A 27,048-nucleotide genomic window follows, 5' to 3' on the forward strand; every position below is an offset into this window, starting at 1 on the left:
AATCTTCCGTTCTTCCTTCTTACATAATAGTTTTAAAGAATTGACCCTCAGTGTCTGACCATCTCAAATAATCTTCTTATGAGACCTAATGTTCTCATATTAACCTGATTATCCACCCTCTCATATACATACACAAACATACAAATATGCATTGCACACACACACACACACACACACACACACACACACACACACAAGCATGCGTGTCAGAGATTTGTGGTGCCAACCGCTAAGTTCATCTTCCTTGGATTAATCAGTTTCTATATTCTAGTTACTGAACAACATCAACTTTAAAAGGACCAAGTCAACATCTGGCAGTTATGGATTTTACTGAGCATGAAATGAATGGTAAATTGTATGCAGTTGCATGTGAGTGTATATCTATAGTTGTGGCAAAAAGAGTAAGTCACTGTTTAATTGAAAGTCTTTGGAAATTTTTAAACATCCATCTCTCTATAGTGGTATAAACCACCATAAAATACTATGTTGTTTTCAACTCCAGTCACATGCAAAAAATATGTTACACTTATGTGTTACACATCTTTATCTGTTCCCTATCAGTCTTGTCCACATAAGTGTTTTAGTGAAAACTTTCACATTCACATAGGCAATGGCCCCTCTAGTGGTGATCTGTAGCAGCACCTCCCTACAAAATTGTTCGCAGATACTGTATACAGTACATGAGAATTTACTGCAATATTATTAACTATTAACTTTAAATTTATTAATTTTATTTCAATTAGTGAAACATTCCCCTGGATCAGAAATGGTAAATTTTTTTGTCAAATTGCAAGCAACCATCAAAGAAATACTGCTTTGGCTGTACCACTAAATACCACAAACAATTCAATATTACATTTTCTGTGCTCCAGCTTATGTGAACAGCAAGTGGAGCCGAGATCTTTCACTTTAATTTCACTAAAATGTAAATTTCAGCATGGCATAATGGTGACAAAATTTATGATGAATAATGGCAATGCAGTTTTACACTGATTTACAGAGAAATCTTTTTATTTAAAAACTGTAAAATGCATACATTAATTTAAGGCAACTGTTTATGGCTATTTTAAAGATTTTACAGTACATATAGCAAAAATGTATTTTTATCCCATTTACATGTTGGTTTCCTGGTATGATTATCATGATTATGATAAATATTTCTGTGAATATCAAATATAACAGTACATAACAGTCATCTGTAATTCTTCTAAATAAGGATTTTAAAAAACTACAACCCCCACACCCCCAACAAACAAAAAATCTGTTATGTAGCAGGTTTGCAGCCTAAAGATACATGAGATTATTGTGGATTGTACCATTTAGAAACCAAGAAGCTGGCTTTGGACTGCAATTGATACAAACAGTTATGCTACGATGGTTTAGGACTACAATTGCTATGGTAGCTTTAGGACTGCAATTTGACACAAGCAGTTTTTCACTCAAGTCTCCATCAGTGAACAGTTGATAACGTGAAAACTATAATGAATTTCCTGGTTACACAGTTGCACTTTTTGTCCGTGTATTACGCAGTTATAGAAGGGACTTATTTATAGTTGCACTATCCATTGTCACCCAGATGAGGATGGGTTCCCTTTTGAGTCTGGTTCCTCTCAAGGTTTCTTCTTCATATCGTCTCACGGAGTTTTTTCCTTGCCACCGTTGCCTCTGGCTTGCTTATTAGGGATAAATTTAAAATTTATATCCTGAATTTATATATTTCTGTAAAACTACTTTGTGGCAATGTCCATTGTTAAAAGCGCTATACAAATAAAATTGAATTGACTGTTTTATGTGCCCAGTATTTCAAATTTATTTTTTATTACATTAATGACACAGCCAAAAAACTTGACACTGTGTGATCTTTGTGTGATTTTATTAAATAGAATAGTATGGAATATGACAACAGAATGCTTTCATGGCATAAATTGTCATACCTTTGCATTACGGTAAGGAAATGGACCTTTTTCTATCGATAATCTGCCAATACACAGTGAAACAGCAGGGCTACTCAAACTTAAAGGTCTGTGACCCTGAGTGGGTATACCTTGCTGTATCATGAAGAAAAGTTTGTTCTGGTAACTTTATGGGCATGAATTACAAGTTTTTAGTATGCAAAGAATTAACAAGGAACCATTTGTTAAAGTAGATGATGTTCAAAAGATTTTAAATGGTTGTATACTCCACAAACCCCAATTAAGCTGTCCTTAAAAATGGATTAAATAAATAAACTGATGAAAAATGCATACATAATTTATTTTGGCAGTTTAATACCTATCCATATCATCATACTCATAATGGAAATGGACAGTTTAAACAACTTGATTAAACAAATCTTTCCATTTGCAGCAAAAATATAAACATTCAACATTAAGAAATAGTACAAAGTGATAATTGTCACAAAATAAAACATCATGCACATTAATCATAACAAGTAAATTCATACACAAAAGAAAAGTAGGTCTAATTATATGACATCTATATTGTAATGCAAAATGTATATTAATAATTTTAGATAGATAGATAGATAGATAGATGATTCACTGTTTCATATGTCCAGACTATAAAACAACATAACCTTTCTGAAATCAGTAATCAGGTCACTAAAAATGACACATTAAAAAACCCTAAAACTTTACTGCTCTTACTAGGATTGGATGGAGACAGCTTTTCATGGGCTGACGAACCTGAGATTGACCCAAAACTTCAGCATTCTCAGGTTTGACAGTCCTTGAAAGTGCTGCCCAGACACAGTGAGGAACCGAAGCCACTCCCCACTTCCAAAGTAAACCTTTAAGAGCTTTGACACAAATGAGCAACGAGATCCACACCCTGCTACCTGTGAGAAAACAATAAAATGCATATGATAACAAAGCTGCTCTTCTTAATAATATTGTTTTAATTCCTTTTAGTATTTGCAACATCAAATACAATGGAGGACAGTTATTTAATTTAACACTGATTTTGGTGGGAGAGGTGACAAATTATAAGATTATAATTACCTTGCAGTTTTCCATTGGTTGAATTTATTTATTAAAAATATTTTCATCATCAACAATGTGATTGTATACAAATACTTTGCTTTTTTCTTTTTCACTTCTTGAAATTAATTACAAATGATTAATTTGAACTATAAATAAGTATGCTGAATATTAACAATTAATAAACTGACATTTGCTATTTTCTTATTGCATTGTGTTATCTACACATTTCATACATTGTATAACATTTCCTCCTTGAGGACAGTAAACCAGTGGATTTAAACAAATTACTGCTTAACACAAATAATTGATCAGCGTACTGTACTATTATTGTATTATCATCACTTAACCGCTTAATGGACTCATGGTAACATTGAATGAAAAAGCCTTTTATCCATGACGTGTTTCACGCATGAAAAATGCATGAAACGTGTCATGGATCTGTTGGTTGGCACTGTAATATTTGTTTCTTCATCACCAGGCTAACCATAACATCTACTGTAGTTCTTTTTATACTTTAGCTAATGCTCATGAATTTCTCCACATATGAATTATTCACCATGTTTGATCCAGGATGAACACACCTCACAAGCATTATACTTTGACTAACATGATGCAGTAAAAGTCAGCTTAATAATTCAAGTGTGCCCAGTGTACATCTCAATTGAAAACAAAACCTGAGCACTTGTTTTCTGAGCTATTTAGGATCTTAAATCCTCACAAAAGAACTTGCAAAATATATAGTACTTAATCTTGTTATAAGGGTAGTTGTAAGACACTCACCAGTTATTTATAGAGAACACTGAGACATGCACATCGGTCCACAGTAAGAGAGACAGAATTCAGAACACGCCAGCCCTTTCTTCTCTCTTTAGTATGCAGGCCATACATAGAGACATATACACACTCACTCACACATCACCAATCTGTGGCCTGCTGGGCCTGACACTGCTATTGGGGATGTGAGTGCTGCCACATACAAACAGGCACCTCCTTCCTGTTTGTCACTATGAGCTAGCTTGTGGTAAACTTTCCATGACATCTTAATATTGAAGGCCTTGAGAAAAAATTCATTCAGCACAGCCTTTCCAACTTAAAAGTGTGCTTTATAACATCTATTTTAAAAAAAAAATCTGTGTTAACAATAAGATATCCTAATAGAAGAGGACATTTAAATCCAGTATAAAACTGGCAAGATGTAGATTTCCCACAGCTTCATTGTTCTCTACTATGCGTCATCTACTAACTTCACACAGAAAATGGACCATACATTACCAGATTTTACACATTTGCCCTTATAGCTACATTTAGCATTAACCATTCTATTTTTGCAGATTAGAAGCTCTGTTTTACTTAGAAGTGTAACTTCTTCACACATCTTACCCAATATCCCCTCAACTGGCCCTTTTTAACTAAGATGACTTTCAGCTGCATGATCACTTTTCAGTTATAGTTGTTCAGAAAGAACTTAATTATGGAAACTGTTGAAAGATAGCTAGGTTAGTTTCCATGAGCAGAGGACAACCACAGTATCCTTCCTGTGTATTTGAAACATTAATGTCTTGTCTTACTATCCACAGCATGTTTGTTTAAAACAAAGATATATCATATACCTGTGTATAATATATGTCATATGCCATGACTAAAAGAGATAAAAGTGTACATCATGACAGCAGCTTAACAGTTATTTATGGTCACACATGCAATAATGAAATGTGTGGGTTTTTTTTAAACAATCAAATACACAAATTTCTACAGACACAGGTTAAATTTAAACTCTTTAATTCCATTTATCTTACAGTCCCAAGCAATATGATGCAGATAAAGAAAAAAATAAAAATAAATCTCTTTGGAGACATTTAAGACAGATCTTTTTTTTTATATATACAGTTATAGTTTCTAACACAAGCTTTATATTAACAAAAATAGTTTGATTTTGAAATCTAAATTTCTGAAGCATGAACTCATTCTTACCTGATAAATTAACACCAAGTTATGTTGTTCTGACCCAGAGGATGAAAAAAGCCTAATGTACCTTCCATACACGAACTTACAGTTTCTTCCTCCTGTATCTACAGCAAGTCAGGTAATTAATAGGGCTGGTTTTTGGTGGTGTGTTCTGCATATATGAAGGGAGACTTTAAAAATAAAACTTACATTTCCATGTGGTTCATTTACATAATTATATAACCATAGAGCAAATCACTCACATTAACAGTTTTTCACATTAATAGTTTTAGTTCATTTGAATAAATGAAAAATAAATTAATAAATGCTTTATTATAAACAGATGACATTTTTATTATTCAGATTACTCAAAATAAAAGTGTGTTACAAGAATATTGTACTGGGTTGAATATGTACGGTCGATTCCAAGCTACATATTTAACATAAGCCTGTTGATATGCAAATGCTTTTCAAGAAACGCTGCATCACATATAAAAAAGGCAGGAATATGTACATATGTATACATAATCATTGGACATGCCATAATGGAAAAATATATGGCGCTTTCAGAGTAAAAAGCCTTTTCCTGTCTTTTAGTAATATGAAACCTATGAGCCTGTATAAAAACAAGAAAACTGATCTGGACTTCACCAGATTTAAACTTCCTTTTGGCTTTTTAGTTAATTTTTTTGCATCTTGCAAGTGACACAATGACAAGCAAATTTTGTCTCAGTTATAATGTAATCAGTTATAATATAAAGTGCTATTTAGTACTGACATTATAACTGACATATATATATATATATATATATAAGTTAATAATATAAAAAGTCAGTACTATTTATGATAATTATTCAATGCTGAGGATAAGTCAGACATGCTTGCACTTGTACACAGAACACACGTGGTCTTTCTTTACCAAAATATTCACAGGAAGGTTGTTGATCTTAATTAAGTCTACATTATGGGTAAAGTTAGAATCATCCAAAGAACTGTCGAGGAACCCCTTATCAGTGTGTTTGTATTTATTGTGTGTATGTGAGTGTGAGTGTGTGTGTATATATATATTATATATATATATATGAAAAAAATCTGTACAATTGTACTCCAAGATACATTCTGTATGTATACCTTACATGAGGTATATGTACAGAATATATCTTGAAAAAGTCACCACATAATTCACTCATTTTTTTTTTTTTTTTTTGGACGAAATATCTAGTACAAATTTTGCTTTGCTATTTTGCCTTGCTATTGTGTCACAGCTCTAGAAAGTGCCAAATTCAATTCTTGTACTTCAGACTTGTATAAGGAAGTGTTTACAAAGGTTTACACACACACACACACACACACACACACACACACACACACACACACAAAAAAAACACCCTGATAAATCATGCTCAGCAGGATGAGGACGGACCAGTTCTCATTTTCACCTAAATTTAGGCATGTTTGTAAATAAAAAATAAAGCAGATATATATTTGTAGGCCACAAACTCAGTTCACTGTTCTAAAAAGGTCAAGCCCAACATTAACGGACTATCATGGTTTGGTCAGCAATTTTTTGCAGGTAGAGGGGAAACCAAGTTAAAGAAACAACGCCCACACACATTTTCCGATGAAGTGGTCGTTACAAGAGCTCAGTTTGTGCGGTAGACCTGTTTTTCAATGTGTTTACAGAAAGCTGTAACTCTAAACAGAAACAAACAAAAGAAAGAAAATGAAGCATAAAAGCAACTTACTAAAAATAAATAATCACATTCACTTGACAATAAAACAATATTGTAAAATTGTCATAGAACAATACCACAGACATTTTAATATACAATTCAATATTTTTTTAAATAAATGTTCACATTTTTAAAAACTTCAATATGCTATATTTCCAAGACATTAAAAATTATATAAAATATTTGACAACTGCTTGTGGTATATAACTATATTTTGAAAGTCAGACCCATTAGGTCTGTAGTGCATTAATTGTAAAGTCCTGTCCACATGGCTCAAAATCAGCAGGATCAGTGTAGCTATTACCAGCTGGGCTCATCCATGTCTTCGTCACTCCAATCAGGCGGTGCATCAGTGCCAAAGTACCGATCTCCAAAGTTCCCTTCAGATACAAGGAACAGACACAGGTTCAGCAGCTTCATACAGTTTCATATTTCGACTTTATTTTTCAAATTTTAGGAAATTTTAGGCCTCCAGAAAGTGTTAAAGAAGAGTTATGCTATGTTATCAGACAGTGTTTAATTACAATAATAATTAAAAAAAAAAAAAAAAAAAAATATATATATATATATATATATATATATATATATATATATATAAAATAATAATAATAATGCTTTAAAGGTTTACAGTGTTAGGTTTGTTCATTTTGTATCAAAGAAAACTAGAAAAAGACAGTAATGCGCTTTCCTGTTTAAAGTTTCAAAGGTATTCTCTGGCTCGTAATTATCAAGTCTCTTAAAGTACTGATCTGGAATTCACTATGTCTACATATTTGCATTCACTTTAATGGATAGGGTTATCAATTATAGATAACTGATAGATTAGGTAGGTTCATATTAAGGTAGCAACATTAATTTATTAAGAAAGGGAGAGGCTACACATCTGTAAAGTGGTGGATAACTCATGTCTTCTGAAATACACAAGTAACAGAAGCACTTTAGGTTGAAACAGTAAGTGAATGCTGAATTTGCATGTCACAGAAACATTACAGCCATGCACGACTACTCATGCTTTTTCTAAGTTGCTAACGAGATGTTAACAAAACCAAGGCCCCTTTGCAATAGTTAGACTACTCAATCCTCTGGTGTAGAGATGACGTTCATGAAAGTTCATTTTTAAGACTGCTTTACACAGGTTAATAATAAAATGCTTATACCTCACGTTGAAGACATAAGACAAATGATTCAAATTTAATATCATTAATTTATAGACTACTAGTAATCACAATAGTTGCGGCCCTAGAAAAATTAAATAAAATAAATTAATGTATGTTCTGCTTTTTAACATACGCTATATGGCCAAAGATTTCTGGACACCTGACCCTCACACCCATATGTCCTTTATATTCCCAGATCTGTTGCAGCATGGTAAGTATATTAAATGATACATGTCTGTTCATCAATGTAAGCCCAGCTGCTTACCTATGCCAGGAATAATGTGGAAAAGGTCATTGACCTTTTTGTCAACAGCAGTGGTGATTATTTTGACCTGAGGAAAGGCATAGGCTACTGAGTGGACCCCCATCTCAGCCATCAGCAGAGACACCAACAGAATTTTATCCTCCTGTACATCATGGTCCTAAGCATGCACGCACACGCACATACACACACACACACCGCAGTGCTGTTGAATTCTCAAGTCTGACTGATCAGAAAGTGTTGATTAATTTTATATAACAGCATGCCTCTGACAGTAGTTCTGGGTGCAAATAAAAAAAAAAGTTATTCAACAACAACAACAACAAAAAAAAAAACACTGATATGGTGAGGCTTTCTGTAAGGAGACATTCATTTAACATTTATGGAAGGAGTCTCAGGTGACAGTGCTTTAACAAAGAAAAACATAACCGTTGATATGATTAAGCTTTCAGTAAAGAGACATTTATTTAACATTTATGGAAGTAATCTCAGATGGCAGTGCTTTCTAAGAGTTGGTATGTTTTCCACCATATGAAAGTTTTCAGGATGGCTCTGCTTTTGTCTTATTATCATCAAAAGAAAAAATACAGAGATTGGAGAGGCACTGTTTTATTCATATACAATAATAATTACAAATATATTGGAGGACTTTTTCACTGTATCAAAGTGGTGACCTTATGACAGCATATACACTAGTAAATAAAACACAGGCTTAAAAATGCTGTGTTTGTGTATGTGTGTGTATGGCTCCTTACTCATCCTCACCAGTAGGACTCGTACTGCCATCATGGCCGCTGCACCAGTGGACACAGTACAGTCCATAAGGATCACATGGTCCTCGCTGATATCTTTGGGCAGACGCAAGTAATGCAACTACAAATGTATGAAGTAGAAATGGTGTTGCTCAGCTGCAGCTTAAATCATCATTAAAACCAAACAAATTAACCATAGTTGGCAACTATGGCAACAAATATCTTGTTGTACTTAGGCCTTTAAAAATCTGCTGGTAGCAATTGGAATGGTACCTCAGGCTCTCCTGTGTCCTGATTGGTCTGGATTAGAATCTTGCCAATACGGACATCTTTGCAGACGGCTCTGAGTGCAGGCTCCATGGTTTCTCCTGCTCTGAGGATGGATACCCCTGTGACCTGCTCAACCAGAAATACAAAAACCATTAACTGCAGCAATGTGCTTCAGTCATTACTACAAACACACTACCTGGATTCAGGCAGACAATCTGACCCCGAACAAGGAAAATGTGACTCATCTGTGAGCTCTGCCAGATCTATATTTCTTACTAACCCTCTTCCCTTGAAAGGTCCTTCCTTCATAGTCCTGGCCTTGTGGGGTGTGAACAACACGAACCTGGTGAAAAGATAAGATTGAACCACAATTTACCATACTGAATTTAAAAACTGAAATATTGTATATACAAAGTGATTTTCAGCTCCTGCTGTAGAGTAACAAAGAATAACCAACATTAAAAGGACTGATTTCACTGCAAAGAGTGAAGTCTATAACTCAGTGTTATAAAAAAAAAAAAAACCTTAAAATATGTTAAAAAGCAAAATGAGCAGAATAGGACACCGAAGAGCTGCTGAGCTTTGATAGAGATTTTTAACTGTATAGGTTCTCTTGTGACACTTTGTAGTAGTTACGAATATATGCTGCCTCTTTGTGCCTTATGCTACTTGTTTTTTCCACTGCGGTGGACATGTAACCTTAGTTTCCACACACAAGGCACCGCCTCAAAAACAAAGAAGAAAGAACAATGATTAAATATAGTCTACTTTTTTCTCCATTACAATTTTGTTTCTCTACTTTTTCCTCACCTGAGATGGAAGGAAGGAGAGTGCTCTCTCAATGAGGAGTCTCATCAGCCTTTTGGAGTAGAAGATGAACTCATCTCTGCTTGTTTCTTTATTCCTGTAACACATTTATTATAATCGCAAATTTTTTGTTGAAACCCAAGACTGTGAGGATGTTCTATGTTAGTGGAATAACGTGATTTAATCAGTGAATTTAATAAGATGGAAGCACTGTAACTTCAGAAGTGAGCAGCAGACACAGAGATTCATTTGACACAAGGAAAACAATATATTTTTATGCAAGCTGAACACAAAAATGTAACTTCAGCAAAATCACAGATCTACAGGCCATTTAACAATTGTTTCACTCTAGCTGTTTTAGATCTAGAGCGTTAGAGGAGCATAAAATGTGAGCCCACATGTTGCACTGTGCTTGTTAGAAGTGCTGCTTCTACATGAGTGAGTGAAGCTTAAACACAATACAAATCCAACATCAGAGAATCACATTTACTACACATTATAATTTTTGTTTAAATTTTTACTCTCCAAAGCTGCCATGATTCTGCATCTTAGTTTCATAAGTAGTTGCACAGTAATGATACACATGAATAACCAGAAAATATATGCATACTCTGTTTGCTGTCTCACTATGTCATGCCACATTTTTATTGTATGTTGTAATTACAGCTGGGCCAACTTCAGCTGTCCCCGAAAGGCTCTGCACTTGTGCATTCGATTTTTCGAATGAAGTTGTCCTGGTAGTGGGTGCAGAAAGGTGTAGATTGAATGAAGAATAGCTATAGGCTGCTGCTGCAACACAGTGTGGAATTGTATTAACAGTGATTTTTCCAATCAGTTTTAATAAACTATCCCTACACACAAGAAGCCTGACAAATGTAGCTTGAAAGAACAGCTATCTGCTCATCTATCTGAGAACAAATCACATCCATTTGTAGCTATTTTTTTCCATTTAACATGTTACATTTGTGATCTTTTTTTATCAAAAGAATTTGAATTCACATGAGGAGAAATAATTTTAATCCTGTTTTGAACTCGATCACACTGTCAACTCTCAACTCTGAACATGTTCATTGCCCTGTGATGAGCAGCAGTTTAAAAAGATGTGATGACTGGCTTCATGTGTCTCGGAGGAAGCACATGCTAGCCTTCACCCTCCCCAGTTTCCCGGCTGAGAAAGGGGAGAGCTGGCTGGTGGGTGTTAATTGGCAAATGACATATTGGAAGATTAAAAAAAGCAAATGAATTTTGTCCTGCTGCTTTTGTCAGCAGTCACATCATTAATAAATTCAAGGGAACCAGTTCCATTAGCAGCCATTCACGCCCACACCATAAGATGTGGTGGAATGCTTTGGATCATGAGCAGTTCCTTCCATTCTTCATACTCTTCCCATCATTCTGGTACAAGTTGTCTTTGTCTCACCTGTCCATTGGATGCTAAAGAAATATACAGGATTTTTTTGAAGATGTTTTTGTCAAACACTAATCTGATCTTTCTGTTTTTGAGTCTTACCAGTGGTTTACCAATCTTGTGGTAAAACCTCTGTATTTACTCTGGTGAAGTCTTCTTTTGATTGTTGACTTTGACACAGATATCCCTACCTCCTGGAGGGTGTTCTTGATCTGGCCAACTGTTGTGAAGGGGTTTTTCATCACCAGAGAAAGAATTCTTCTGTCAATCACCACAGTTGTTTTCCATGGTCTTCTGGGCCTTTTGGTGTTCCTGAGCTTACCAGTGCATTCTTTCTTTTAAGAATGCACCAAATAGATGATTTGGCCTTACCTAATTTTTTCACCATCTCTGTGATGGGTTTGTTTTGATATATCAGTCTGAAGATGGCTTGCTTCACAGGCAGTGACAGCTCTTTGGATTTTCATATTGAAAGTAGTAATAACAACAGCCACCTTTTACCTGCTTAATTATTACTGAAATAACACACAGTTAGCCATGGAACAGCTAAGCAGGCATACTTTTGGTCCCTGCTGTAATTCCTAGACTGTTCACTGGATTTGGATGTAAATACCCTCAAATTAAAGTGGAAAGTCTGCACTTTGAGCTCATACTGATTATTTAATTTCAGCTCCAATAGATTGTTGCAGACAGCTAAAATAACAATAACTTTATGAATGTCCAAATATTCATGGACCTGACTATATAATTGTTGTCCTTTTTGTGTTGTCATCATATAATTTTATTCTACTGTTTCAGATTTGTTTAACATCTTAACAGCAGCACTGGATAATAGGTAAGTCTAATCGCACTGTGATATCTTAAATTAAAATAGAACATCCGACTGTGGGTCACAATTGTCATTCATAGCGCTGAAGGTTTGTGGGTCTGTTTGAGTGTGTCTGACCTGATAATGGTGTGCATACCGCGGACCTGCGGCGTGCTCTCCAAAACACAGAGAGTTTGGGGTAGGGGCTGAGCTTGATGGGCAGAGGCCAGCGCCGCCCTGTTACCATGGCCACCAGAGAGAGACAGGAAGTGGTCAGTGGAATGTCACACTTAAACTGGGCCACCAGCACATGCAAATACACATGGACATGTCTACATCCTCTCGCTCTCTCGCTCTCTCTCTCTCACACACACACACACACACACACACACACACATTAGTCATGTTAATGGAAATCATGTAGAGCATTACTGGGCACATTTACTTTCTTGCGGGAAAAAAGTGCAAATGAAGCAGCAAATATAGTCACTACCGCTCCTAACAGGGTCCCTTACAACCAAACTAACTGACAAATGTTCCTGAGTGTTTATGCATTATTTGATTACAGAAATGCCTTGCCATCAGTTCTTGGCCAGATCATGGCTACACATGTCCAGCATTATTTCCATTTAGAAAAGGTCAGTTTCAGTGACATTATTTAAATCACTCATTAATTATATATTCCAAGTTAGTCAGTCAAACATTGCACATTGCATTTTGTCTAAGCAAAAGAGCCAAACCTAAGTTTCCATTAAAAAGCTTATACAAATCACACAATTAAATAAAAAGTTAGGTGAATTCAGGTATATTGGGGCAGCAAGTAAATTAGGACAGCATTTTATTTTCTGGCCTGATAAATGAAAGTCAAAAAACTTACACTATTTGGCCAAACGTATGTGGGCACCTGACCATCACACTCCTATGAACTTCTTGAATTTCCCATTCCAAAAGCTTGGGAATTCATTTGGAGTTGGCTTTCCAGTAGATTCTGGAATGTATCTGCTAGAATATGCACTCTACCAAACTTCAGCTCAATAGGACTTATAGTTCCTGAGAAACAGTTGTTTGAACTTAGCCCCACTCCCATGTATGATAATGCCCAAAACCTATGCATATGACCTCAGAATGGTTTCCTGTATATGCCATATGTATATGTTTCATGCGAATGTGTGCAACCAATCATGCGTTAAAACTGTTTGAATAAATTAGGCCCCACCTCATAAGAATTTATTTGCATTTGATGGCTATATTGTTTAAAAATGTCAACTTCTTTCTGATAATATTATACAATTATCGTAAATTTGAGTGGGCGAAGCTAAACAGTCCAAAATGCAATTTTATAAACAGATTGAGCAAATCAAGTTAAAAAAGCAGTTTAACAGTACACTTGGTTTTGTATGCACGAACATGAATAGTCACCCCCCAGTGGCCAATTTCTGTGAGATTGCATGGGCAACACCCAGAACCTACCATTCAATTTTCTGACGTCAGCTCAATGATAACTCTGTAAAATGCCCGCTTAAATCTGACTGGCTGATGGCAACCATGTTTTTTAATTAATCATAAGGGCATCATCAAAAATCCACTTACACATTAGCACATAGATGCAGCATACTGAATTTGCAGCTCGATGAAACTTACAATTCCTGAGAAAGTTATCTCACCCAAAAGTTTGTACATGACCTTAGAATCTTGTCTTCTAGTTCCAGTTAAGGGAAATCTTAATGTTAAAGCACACAAAATCCTTTTAGACAACTGTGTGCTTCCAACATTGTGGCAACAGTGTGGGGAAGACCCACAAATGGACATGATGGTCAGATGTCCACATACTTCTTATAATGTATTTTACTTAGCCCTTGCTGTGGAAATGCCTAATAGAAATAACATTAATTAATTCATGTGATATCATATAAGGGGGTATTGGTAAGCATCGAACAGGAATGTGATCCCAAAAATTCTGGGGCAGGAAAAATGTCATATGCTTTGGCTAGTTTTTTTTTTTTTTTCTTCATAAGGTTATAAAATTGTCATGAATAATTTATTCCACATATTTATGATGCATATGTTCTACTGTAACAAAATAAAATTAGTTCAAATCATGTGCAGATGTCAAGTGAAGAAAGAGGAAAAGGGAAGGCATGTTACTTACCTTTTAGCTTTGGTTTTCTACTGTGATTATTACTTAATCTGTTCATACTGAATTTTAGAAAACACTGATTATGAATTTGGAAAATGTTGAAGATTTTCTACAGTCTATTACTATTGTTATTGAATTACAGAATGTTACTTAGGCCAACATCTTAGTATGCAGTCAATCTGACCTTGTTTATTGCTCATAAAATATTGGAATATGTTGATGAATTTGGATAAGATTTTTAAAAATCCTGCTACTGAAATGTGATTTACTGAAGCCATTAAAATATTAGCTTCAGTCAGTCTTGACAAAAGCATAAGCCATGCTTCTTCAGATTATGATAAACATTTTATCGTCATATGTATATAGTCAACACTTTGAGGATTTTAGAGATTTATCATGTGTTGGGTGTTTATTTTATTAATAGCATGAAAAATTAGACAATATGAAAATTCAGTGTGTCCCAGTATATCTGAATTCATCCTACTCTATGTTATATGCAACTAACTGTTTACGAAATCACACATCCAGTTGTATACAACTCGCAGCATTTGACTTGACATCAAAATCACACTTCTGGCTGCAGGTATGCTCTCGTTACAATAATTAAAAGCAAGCAATGATAAATAAAAATAACATGCAAATCTCACATATCCCAGCGGAGTTTCCTCTATGGATGGAGAACAAACAAACAAACAAAACAAAAACAGAAATGACAACAAGTAGAGAGGGAAAAGAAAAGATAGACATCACACATTATTCAAAAGATGATAAAGGGATAAAGGAAATTTGGGAGAGGAGTCAGAAGTGTGACTTGTACTCTTTGCACTTGATCAGAAAGGTCTGGCAGAGGATGATTAGACTTGATCACCAATTTTCAACACCTTTTTGCATGTTTTCTGTTGTAAGCTTTGTGCTGGGTGTTCTCTGAAAAATGTGTTTGTACTGTGTATGGTGTCTGCTAGTGCTATCACTCTCTTACTCACTCTGAATGTCACTGGCAACATAGTGCAGCAATGCAAAAGCCTGACACATCCTGTGTCATAAGAAAGAAGAGCTGTACTTCCTCTCTATCTCTCTGTTAGCTTGCCCAATGGAAAAACTCAAGTCTTTGTAGTAGACACTGGAAACATTTCTGTGGGCAAGATCTTCAACTATAGGTAAAGACAAGCTAGACTAAAATGGAGCAAGAGACAGTGACAGTAAGACAAAGGGTGGGAGGGGTCAAGCGTGGGAAGACAGTTGTTTATTTTAGACACAGAATGCAGAAGAGGGGTCTCTTTCAAAACAGTAATGCATGGAAAGAGACTGATGTCTTCACTGAACTTGCTTCTGACTGCTGCACACCTTGGCCAGAACCATGAAAATTCTGTTTGGGAGCTGTTACATTCTCATGCATGTTTATTTGAGTGATTTGCATTGGTAAAGATGGAAAGGATGTACTAATCTAAGTATCTATGTGGTTTATATAAACAGACAGCGCCCTCTCTTGGTTCAGTGGTGTAGGTGCAGCATTCTCAGGAGTAAGTGAGCAGATACAGATTGATGATAAATGTGGACAGTTGTTTTCCCCTTGCTGCTGGTCTGAAGCCAGTTTTGGTTAAAATACAAATATTGCTTTAGACTTTATATTCATTTAACTTCCTGCAAATAAATATCTAATTTGAACACCTAATACCTTTTAAACTCTAGCCACCACATAGAGTTGGTCAAAATAGCTCAAAATTTGCTCAGAATCCGACCAATTATACAGATATAAGCCTACACATATACATAATACATAAATCTTGTAAATATGTACATCTTTGGATCATAATTATACCACTCTTTAGTAACAATACCTGTGTCTTTTAAATGGTAGATATAAAGAAAATAGACAAATGAAGTCAATGATAGTCAAGAAAATCAGCTTTGCTAATATGAGCAAAGCAGTCAGATTCTGCGGTCATTTACATGTAATTAACTGTGGAATCCAAAAAAAACCAAATTGTGTTTGGAATTAAAATATGGTTTGTACCCCTACCTTCATGTACCCCCCTCAACATAAGGTAATGACTTACATTCAAAAACTATTACATGATTCTTATTCTGATTGATAATTACTGCAATCAGATAAGTTAAATGATCACTGAAAACATACCCTTTGATATTTACAATGTTTATAACCAGGGTTTGAAATTAATACCCGCCAACCCGCCAAATGCGGGTAAAAATCAGCTGTGGCAGGTAAAGTTGTCAAATCACTAGCCAATCGGGCGGGTTACTTTTTATAAATAATGTTCACTCGTTAATTTCCTGGTAAAGCTCATGTAAGCCAAATCAAATACTCAAATTGTGAGCCATAATGGTATACTAAATACAGCATTATGGCGCAGAATGTGCGCATATCTGGCTTACTTGAACACACCAATCACTATGCAACAAATAACGGCGCGTTAGACTCGATACAGCTCTCGATACAACTCTGGACTCGAACATACTGTAATAATGTGGCGATACTTAGGCTGGGGTTACTAACCCCAGCATAAAAAGGAAAGTTGCCCCAAACAACGAAGGAGACCAAGAAAAGAAAAGCAGAACTTTTAATACCAAGTGGCAAACTGGGCGCGAATGGCTCGTCTATGACTCCACAAATCAGATAATGTACTGTGAGGACTGCCGGACATATGCGTTAAAAAAGCACAAAACAAATAATTTTATTTATTTCTGGCTAGTAGAAGTTCTGAATGGCCGGTAACTTTAGTAGCCAAATTGTCTGGTGAGTGAATAAGTTCATTTCAAACAAATATCTTTCGAAAATCTTTCGATTTTAATGTACTGGTTAAACTGTTTTTAAATGGATGAGCTGATTTCAGAGCAGCACTATTGGGGTACCTTTGCCTGCTAAGGCAGGCGGTGTGAGAGTGAAGTTTGGGGCTACTCTACCTGACACTGAGCTCGCGCTGCATCCCCGCCAAGGGGAAGAGGCATACAAGGAGGGATAGAGAGGGGGAGATCAGAGGGAGGGGGAGAGAGAGAGAGAACAAGTCGAGTGCAGTAAGTGGGCAATGCCAACACACTGTCTAACAAGAAAAAATTCCCACAACACATCCGATTAATTACCATTATACTCATACATCTTTCTTCCTTGTTAATGCTACTGGACCCCAAATGCATCTAGTTACTGTAACTTCACTTGGATTAAATTTGAATAAATTTATTTCTAATTGTTGCATTCCTGTATGCCAAACGTTTTATCTGTTTTATCACAGTTTCACCAAAAATATGAGAATGAAGCAATGCACTACAATGAGTATAATGACTAACTATACTTACAGTCCCCTCTGAAAGTATTGGAATGGCAAGGCCAATTCTTCTGTTTTTACAGACATTTGGGTTTGCAATCAAAACATGAATATGAGATGACATGAGAATTTCAGCTTTCTTTTCCTGATATTTACATCTACATGTGTTAAACAATTTAAAACATGGCACCTTTTTTTTTTTTTTTTTTTTTTTTTGAACCTACCGATTTTTCAAGTGATCAAAAATATTGGAATATGATTACTGACAGTGGTTGCCCAGGTGTGCCCTGTTAGACTGATAATTTAAACAATTAATAGCTCTGAATGTCTTCTCTTGGTCTGAGCCCTGGGTTTCCCAAAAACAAACAGGGCAGGGGGGGCAGGTAGCACAATCCACCATTTGAAGAAGACTTTGAGAGCAGAAATATAGAGGCCATACCACAAGATGCAAACCACTCATCAGCATTAAGAATCGGAAGGCAAGATTGGAATTTGCAAATAAAGAGAGACATGAGCCACAAAAGTTCTGGAAGCAAGATTAAACTCCAAAGTGAAGGAAAGGTCAAAGTCTGGAGAAAGAAAGATCTACTCTTGATCCAAAACATATGAGCTCGTTGGTCAGGCACAGTGGAGGTAGTGTCATGGCTTGGTCTTGCATGGCTGCTAATGGAATGGGCTCACTAAGATAATGTAACTCATGATGGTAGCAGCAGAATGAATTCATAAGTCTACAGAAACATTCCTTCTGCCAATTTACAGATTAATGCATCCAATCAAATTGGGAGGAACTTCATCATGCAGCAAGACAATGACCCAAAATACACTGCCAAAACAACAAAAGACTTCATCAGGGGAAAAAGGGGAAAGTTTTAGACTGGCCAAGTCAATCACTAGACCTTAATTCAATTGAGCATGCATTTTACCTCCTGAAGCAGCTGAAAGAAGCTGCGGTACAAGCCTGGAAAAGCATCACAAAAGAGGAATGCAATAGTTTGGTGATGTTAGTGCAAGCAAAGGATATACAATCAAATCTTTAGTGTTATCTACTTTAAGTCTTTCAATACTTCTGCTCACCTAAAAATTTGGGAAGTCTGCCACCAAAGGTGCCATGTTCTAAGTTGTTTAACACATGTGGAAATTAAATCTGCATCATCATCTTCTGATCCCAAACCCAAATATCTTCAGGGTATTGCAAAAAAAAAAAAAAAAAAAAAAAAAAAAAAAAAAAAATTTGACCTTTGTTATTCCATTATCTTTGGAGGGGAATGTATACACCAACAATTATTAATAAAGAAACATCTTTTTAATAAAGAAACATCTGGGGGCTCACTGAATGGTTTGTGATGAGTATAAAAATTATGCAAATAATTAAATAATACTGTGGGTTTTGCAGACAGCAGATCTCAACCCTAATAAACAGCTATGACAGATTTCAGTCCAATGTGTCAGGGATGATTTATACTTCTGCTCCTGGACATTGTGCGCTGCGCTTGCATAAAGGTGTGTCATACCTGCACATAACATGAGAATGTCCACTAAGGGCCAGTTTCTCATGAACCACACCAGAATTTATAGAAGACTGACATCAGGAAACAGAAAACAGAAGCCAAAACAAAGGAGCTCTCTGTTTCACTGTTGAAATAATAAATAACAGGCAACACAAGCAGAACTTTGTTTTGTAAAGTGCTGGGTTGCTTCTGATTCTTTGGGTCATCCGTTGGGTCATCAATGGATACAATGATGTCCACCATTAATTTTTTCAAAAACAGTTTTTTCGACTTCTCAAAAATTGTGTGCAAATTGTATTACAATCATGACTTCATTTGGATGACACAATATCAATTTCACAATCTGGATGACAGCATCATGAAACCAACATGAGCAACACTTGTTTCTTGGATTTTTTGATAATTGCTTGTGGGAAGCCTGCAGGTGAGACCATAAAACTGTGTCTGCATGCCAAACATACCCATAAACCCACTCTCTCTGTCAAGATACAAATACTTTGTAACACAGAGGTATATGAGGGAATGTCTTTCAGAAGAATGGCGTTCTATTCCTGTACAGTTTCAGAGACTTGTAGAATCTATAGCCAAAGTGCACTGATACTGTTCTGATGACTTGCCCAGGACCTTACTGAGAGTTTTTTTTCCCCCAGCATAAAGTGCACAGTGAAAAATTCAAGAGATTAACAACTTTAGGAAATGAAAGATCATAAAATGTAGAGGTAAGTACACAGACTTTAATGTAAAACTACCAATTTACATAACTTAATAATTTACATAAATTATCAAGTTATGTAAATTGGTATATAACTTAATAATTTAAACAAAATACTATAGGGCAGCACAGTGGTGCAGTGGGTAGCACTGCCACCACATCTCACAGATCAAAGGCCCCCAGTTCAAGCCTAAGTTTCAGTTACTGGCCAGGATAGGCTCCAGATTCTGTTATTTAGTGCAATGTTAGTACAGCCACACATCTATAAATGTGACTGAAAAATGAATGCAGAACATGATTAAGAAAGACATGCTGAGATACACTTCTCAATTTGCATTTTTAACTTGATGGGCAAAAACCTGACCAGATGACTGCAACAGCTGACTAACTGACTGCAATTTAATGGTGGTTTGGCTTACCTCTTCCAGCTGACTGTGCACATGCTGAACAATCAGATCAATAGCTACCATGTTCCCACCCCCTATGACGAGACAAGACACAAAATCAGTGTGTGTGTTTTAGTGGTGTGTATGTGAGAATTAGAATATTTTGGTATGTATTCAACAGGATCTACATAATCCATGTTTTGTGGCAAGCTTTGTGGCAGGTTATGAAAGTTTTGAAAGTGTGGAGATTTGTGTCTAGGTTTCAGTGATGTAGCTTATCTTACCATTTGAGATTCGAATTCAAATTTGTAATTTGTTGTAATTTCTATCAATCTGTAAGGTGATAAAACTTGAGCACTTACCTCGTGGCACAACAATATCTGCTAGTCTCATGGTCGGCTCTATATATTGTTCAAACGCAGGCTTTACATATTTGTTGTACTGTTTGATAACTCCTTCAATGTCTCGACCACGCTCAGAAATGTCTCTCCTAAGCCTCCGTACCAGCCGTATGTCAGAATCTGTATCCACAAATATTTTCATGTCCAACAACTGAAACATAAAAATAAACAATGCACAGTACTATTAGGCAGTTACAATGATGATTTTTGGCATTTGTTCAACAAACCAGTAACATATAATGCATTGAATATACACTATATGGCCATAAGTATATGGACAGCTGACCAATCACACCCATATATGTTTGGGAAGTGGTAGCTGAGTGGTTAAGCTGGTAGACTTCTGATCGGAAGGTCTTGAGTTCAAATCCCAGCACCACCAAGCTGCCACTGCTGGGCCCTTGAGCAAGGCCTATAACCCTCAATTGCTCAGTTTTATAAAAATTAGATTTACATGTACATTTATGGCATTTGGCAGACGCCCTTATCCAGAGCAACATACAAAAGTCCATCAAAAATACATTCTGATACTGGCTCACTAGGTCAACAAACTAGGAATACCATCAGTCCAAAACTCTGTTGGGGAGGTAATAGACAAGTGCTCAGACAATATGTTTTTTTTTTTTTTTTTTTTTTTTGGTTTCTAAGTGCTAACTTAAGTACTTTAGGAAGAGGTAAGTCTTTAGACGTCGTTCGAAGACTGCCAGTGACTCAGCTGTTCGGACATCTAGGGGAAGTTCATAGCACCACCTTGGTGCCAGAACAGAGAAGAGTCTCGATGCATGCCTTCCTTGTACCCTGACAGATGGTGGGACCAGTCGAGCAGTGTTAGAGGATCGGAGGGAGCGTGGTGCCGTGTGAGGTGTGATAAGTGCTTTGAGTTAAGTGGGTGCTGGTCCATTTTTGGCTGTGTAGGCAAGCATCAGTGTTTTAAATCTGATGCGGGCAGCCACAGGAAGCCAGTGGAGGGAGCGTTGCAAAGGAGTGGTGTGAGAAAATTTAGGAAGGTTGAAAAGCAATCGTGCAGCTGCATTCTGAATCAGTTGCAGAGGATGAATGGCGCCCAGAGGCAGAGATAATTGTAAGCCGCTCTGGATAAGGGCATCTGCTAAATGCCACAAATGTAAATGTTGTTGAATATCCCATTCTTTGCTGTTAGAATAATCTCCACTCTTCTGCAAAGGCTTTCCAGTACATTTTGAAACAATACACGCCCATTCAGCCACAAAAGCTACAGTGAGTTCAAGCACTGATATCAGGCAAGGAGGCATAAACAGTTAATATGCTAACAGAGGCTTATAGGTCATATAGTGAGGCTCTTGGGGTAGGCTTTATATCTCTGAGCATTAAACAGTCTGACACTGGAATGATTTTGCTAGGACCCCCACTCCTTGGAAGATTCTTTCTTTCTTTCTTCTTGGCATGATGTAGACACACACCTGAGTGCTCCAGAACACCAAACTGCCAAAAGTTCCTCTTTAAAAGAGGTAGTCACACTTCTAGATGATTATCTAATCTTGTGCATTTCATTAATAACATCTGGCTGCTAATTACTCTCTTAATGATTGTGGAAATAGGAAGGGTGTACTCCTTTTTCCCCTCCAGTTCACATATAGAGCTAACAGGTCTGTGGACAGTGCCATAAATTTGGCTTTGCACTATATCCTGCAGCATCTGGACAGCTCTCACACGTACGGCCACATCTGAGGTAGATTAACATATCTGTCTGCCGCTAGTAGGTCAATAATGAGTTACTACATTTCAGACCCACTCTATCTCAACACCAGTGCTCCACAAGATTGTGTGCTCTCTTCCCGCTCTACTTGCTGTACAGCAACGACTGTACTTCTGAGAGTGACGACATCAAGCTCAGCAAGTTTGCAGATCATATCACCTTGGTGAGACTCGGATCAAACAATGATGAGTCCACCTATCAAAGAGAACTGAATGGTTTGGTGGCATGGTGTGGTACAACAACTTAGAGCTGAACATGTGGAGATGATCATTGTGGAGATGACTTCAGAAGCATCCACCACACCTTCTTAGCAATAATGGCTCAACAGTGAGCAGAGCAGAGTCACACAAATTCCTGGGCACCATCATTCAGCAGAACCTCAGATGGGACAGTAACAGACACAATCATCAAGAAGTGCCTGCAATTTCTATGAAATTCAATTACAGTTGTAGAAATATAACAATTATATAACACCCCATAAATTTTTGCTGTATCAGCAGTGTCTACATAGCACATTAAACTTTTTGCATTGTCTTCCTGTACAGATATATTGCCCTGTATTTTATTGCACTGTATTGTACTGTACTCTTTAGTTGGATGTGCTGTCCTGTACTGTGTGTGACACCACACCAAAAAGAATCCCTTGTACACCCTGTACTTGGCAAAAGACAACATTCTGGTTCTGATATGTTATAATGAGTCATACCTTCAACAACTCCTTATCTGCAAAGGACATGATTCCTTCAAATATAATGACACTGGCACCATACACAGTTTTCTAGAAGTAGAGACAAATAATTACAGCACAGTATATTCTGTCAGTGTGCTAGGACTTTAAATCACATGATATATTAATCATATAAGACAAACTACAATAACAATTTTCAGACATGGTTATAGATAGCATACTATTTAATGAGAATAAATAGAAAAATCTCCAGTATATGCAGCATGGTTTGTGTTTGTGAAAGAGAAGGTTTGACTGAGAAACATGCATGTGTGTATGATGTACTTACCCACTCTTTCTGACGGCCATGTGTAGTGAAGTCATACACTGGGATCTTCACACTCTTGCCCTGTTTAAGTTTTCGGAGTGTGTAGACAAGCAGGTCAAAGTCAAATGCATCCGGGTGGTCAAAGTTATAGTCATTGCTTGCAGCTAGCAACTGTTCTTCATCTGAAAGGACCTAATCAGATCACAACACAGTAGGATCAGAACACAACAAAAATAATCAGATACCATGAGAAGAGTTCTGGCTAAATAACAACTATAGTCATTGAGTCAGTCATAATACAGTCACTAAGGGCTAAATTTAAGTAGTTTAAAATGATAAAAGAATAAATATGTATATATGAATTAAGAAATCTAACTGGTAAAGGCCTTAATTTTTCAATCTAATTAGGTACATGCAGTACACAGTATACCCTCACTCATATAGTACAGTTTACCCTCACTTTATTAGAAGCAACAAACCAACAGCGCCCTTCAACACAGGGTTCAAGACAAGTGGTGTAATAGAGTACAAAGCAGCGCAGAGACGTGGTGGAGTCACGACCCTAGACATGTGTGGAACGGATATAAATTTACAATTTATATCCAGAATTCAATGTATTTCTGCAAAGCTGCTGTGTGACAATTTCCATTGTTAAAAGCGCTGTCGAAATAAAAAAGAACTATATAAAAATAAAAAAGTAAACCCCGCTCATTTAGGAGTTGACTTCTCGAGAGCTGACTCCTCCCTAGCTGAACAAATGGCAGGAATCTCTGGCTACATCCTGAAAAATTGTGCTGACCAGCTAGCAATGGTGTTGACCTCCATCTGCAACACATCTCTAGGTCTGTCTGTGGTTCCCACTCGCTTCAAGCGGTCCACCATTGTCCCTGTGCTTAAGAACAACAAACCGTTGTGCCTGAACGACTACCTTCCTGTGGCCCTGTAGACATCTGTGATGACTCAAAAGGCTAGCGAAGGACTACATCTGCTCCTCCCTTCCCAGCTCTTTTAACCCGCTCCAGTTCACCTACAGACCCAACAGAATTACCATCTCCCACCCACAGGACTCCAACTTATCACACCTACACAAGAGGAGAGGGAAATATGTGGGACTGCTATTCATTGACTATTAAGTTCAGCTTACAATACCTTTGTTCCCCCTATCCTTGCCACAAAGATGAACAAAGGGCTGAACTTGCTCTGCAAATAGGTTCAAAACTTCCTCACCAGCCAACCGCAGGTGGTTAAGCAGGGTGGCCACTCGTCCAGTTCACTCACCCTCAACCCCCTGCTGTTCTTTATCAGCCTGATCATGAACGGTGAAGAACAGGCCTACTCGAAGCAGGTGGATGATCTAGCTCAGTGGTGCCTGGCCAATAACCTTGTGCTGAACATCAGTAAGACCAAACAGATGGACTTCAGGAGACAGCAGTCAAACACCTCTATATACACTATATGGCCAAAAGTATGTGGACACCTGACCATCACAAAAACGAGTTTGATGGTAAGATGTCCACATAGTTTTGGCCATATAGTGTATCGACAGGACTCCTGTGGCAAGCGTGGCCAACTTCAAATATCAAATACCTCTCCTGGTCACTCCATATTCAAAACACAACCAAGAAAGCAAGGCAACTGCTCTACCACCTGCTCTACCACCTCCTTTCTATTCTGCACTAAGCTCATTGCACACCTCTACAATTTGCACAGTGTATTCCACTTCCTCCTCTCCCTACTTCACATATTGCATCCTTTTCTCTATTGTTACATACAGTTGAGGCCAAAAGTTTACATACACCTACGCTATACACTCACATTTCATGTTACCAAACATCTCCTTTGTTAAGTCAATTAGGATATCTATGTTAGTTCCACAAGAGATAATTTCAAAATAATAGCTTAAAAACAGATTTGTTTCAGCTTTTATTTACTATAACTGATTTTTAGTGGGTTAAAAAAAATTCACATACACTTTGTTAGTATTTGGTGCCATTTTGGTGGTCTTTTAAACTTGAATCTGCTGTCTGCTGAAGTTGTTCTACATAATCCTCCTTCCTCATGATGCCATCCATTTTCTCAAGTGCACCAGTCCCTCTTCCAAAAAAAGACCCCCACAACATGATGCTGCTACCCCCTAATGCTTTACAGTTGGGATAGCATTCTTTGGATTAAAAGCTTCACTCTTTTTCGTCCACACGTAGTGCCAACCATTAGGGCCAAACAGTTCAATTTTTGTTTAATCTGAGCAGAGAACACTCCTCCAAAAGACTCACCACGTGGAAACTTCAGTCTGGGTTTTTTATGCCAGTATTAGCATATGGGCTTCTTCCTTGCATGACAGCCTTTCAGGTCATGGCGATGTACAACTCTCTTAATGGTGGATGTACATAGTTTGGACCTGATGCCTCCAACTCCTTCACCAGTTCTTTTGTTGTTGTCTTAGGGTTCAGTTGAACCTTTTCGACCAAAGTTTGTTCATCTCTGAGAACAATGCAGTGTCTGTGTGGTCACAAGATTTTTACATATGCATACTGGCAACAGGGTCATGGGCACCCAACGCTCACTGATGCATGTGGGGAGCAAAGGCTAGCACATATTGTCCAATTCCACAGAACAGCTACTACAGCACAAATTGATGAAGAAGTTAATGTAGCCTATGACAGAAAGGTGTTAGAATACACAGTGCATCACAGCTTGCTGTGTATGGGGCTGCGTAGCCGCAGACCGCCCAAAGTGCCCATGCTGACCCTGTCCGGGCACATGAGCATCAGAACTGGACCATGGAGCAGTGGAAGAATGTGGCCTGGTCTGATGAATCACGTGTTCTTTTACATCGTGTGGACGGTCGGGTGTGTGTGCGTCGGTTACCTGGGGCAGAGATGGCACCAGGATGCAGAAGGATGCACAAGCCTGCAGAGGCAGTGTGATGCTCTGGGCAGTGTTCTGCTTGGGTCCTGGCATTCTTTACTTTGGCATTACTCTGACATGTACCACCTACCTAAACATTGTTGCAGCCCAAGTACACCCCTTCATTGCAATGGTATTCCCTAATGGCAGTGGCTTCTTTCAGCAGGATAATGTGCTCTACCACACTGCAAAAATTGTTCAGGAATGCACTGAGGAACATGACAAAGAGTTCAGGTTCAGTGTTGACTTGGCCACCAAATTCCCCAGATCTCAATCCGATCGAGCATCTGTGGGATGTGCAGGACAAACAGGTCTGATCCATGGAGACCCCACCTGGCAGCTTACAGGAAAGGATCTGCTGAAGAACCTCTTGGTGCCAGATACCACAGCACACCTTCAGAGGTCTTGTGGAGTCCATGCCGTGACAAGTCAGAGCTGTAGAGCTTGACCTACACAATATTAGGCAGGTGGTTTTAATATTATGGCTATTCGGTGTATAAATGTATGATGTTTTTAGTTATAGGTGTATGTTTCTATACAATTATGGATGAATTGTTAGCCAACAATGCATGCTACAATATGTATCCATGCAACAATAGAGATCCACAACAAATCACAGTATCTCACTTTGTAAAAGGAGTCCATTGAAAGGAGCACAACCCAAGGAACATCCAAAGCTTCAATTATCTTCCGGGCTACTGTTGTTTTACCAGAAGCACTTCCTCCACAAAGACCTGTGGGAAGAGCCATGTGAAATTGGAGTTCAAGTTTTATCAAGTTCAACCTCACGAATTCTGTACAATGCCCTTTGTTTTTTGCTTCTCAAGAAGCAACTTTGAAGAAAGATGTTTCTGAATGTGTTAA

General features: G+C 37.3%; 1 protein-coding gene across 7 annotated transcripts in view; it reads right to left on the reverse strand.

Annotated features, from left to right (window-relative positions):
* Nucleotides 1-2,234: 2,234 nt before the first annotated feature.
* The window catches only part of uckl1b (uridine-cytidine kinase 1-like 1b), a 52,988-nt gene continuing 28,174 nt past the window's right edge, over nt 2,235-27,048 (reverse strand). For 3 of the 7 annotated variants that reach the window (XM_053241015.1, XM_026920630.3, XM_026920627.3), the window contains 13 exons: nt 26,812-26,918; nt 23,299-23,469; nt 22,989-23,060; nt 20,509-20,698; nt 20,180-20,241; nt 14,907-14,926; nt 12,261-12,359; nt 9,910-10,003; nt 9,380-9,442; nt 9,103-9,225; nt 8,843-8,950; nt 8,081-8,237; nt 2,235-7,038 (listed from right to left, as the gene is read on the reverse strand). In XM_053241015.1, coding sequence (XP_053096990.1) covers nt 6,959-7,038; nt 8,081-8,237; nt 8,843-8,950; nt 9,103-9,225; nt 9,380-9,442; nt 9,910-10,003; nt 12,261-12,359; nt 14,907-14,926; nt 20,180-20,241; nt 20,509-20,698; nt 22,989-23,060; nt 23,299-23,469; nt 26,812-26,918 — 1,346 coding nt within the window. In that variant the 3' untranslated portion in view covers nt 2,235-6,958. Of the gene's footprint in view, nt 7,039-8,080; nt 8,238-8,832; nt 8,951-9,102; nt 9,226-9,379; nt 9,443-9,909; nt 10,004-12,260; nt 12,360-14,906; nt 14,927-17,181; nt 17,199-20,179; nt 20,242-20,508; nt 20,699-22,988; nt 23,061-23,298; nt 23,470-26,811; nt 26,919-27,048 lie in introns of those variants that run through there. The other 4 variants (XR_008304347.1, XM_053241016.1, XM_053241017.1 and 1 more) reach the window with 4 other exon arrangements.

This window comes from Pangasianodon hypophthalmus, chromosome 16, assembly GCF_027358585.1.
Source record: "Pangasianodon hypophthalmus isolate fPanHyp1 chromosome 16, fPanHyp1.pri, whole genome shotgun sequence".
NCBI classification, from domain to species: Eukaryota; Metazoa; Chordata; class Actinopteri; order Siluriformes; family Pangasiidae; genus Pangasianodon; species Pangasianodon hypophthalmus.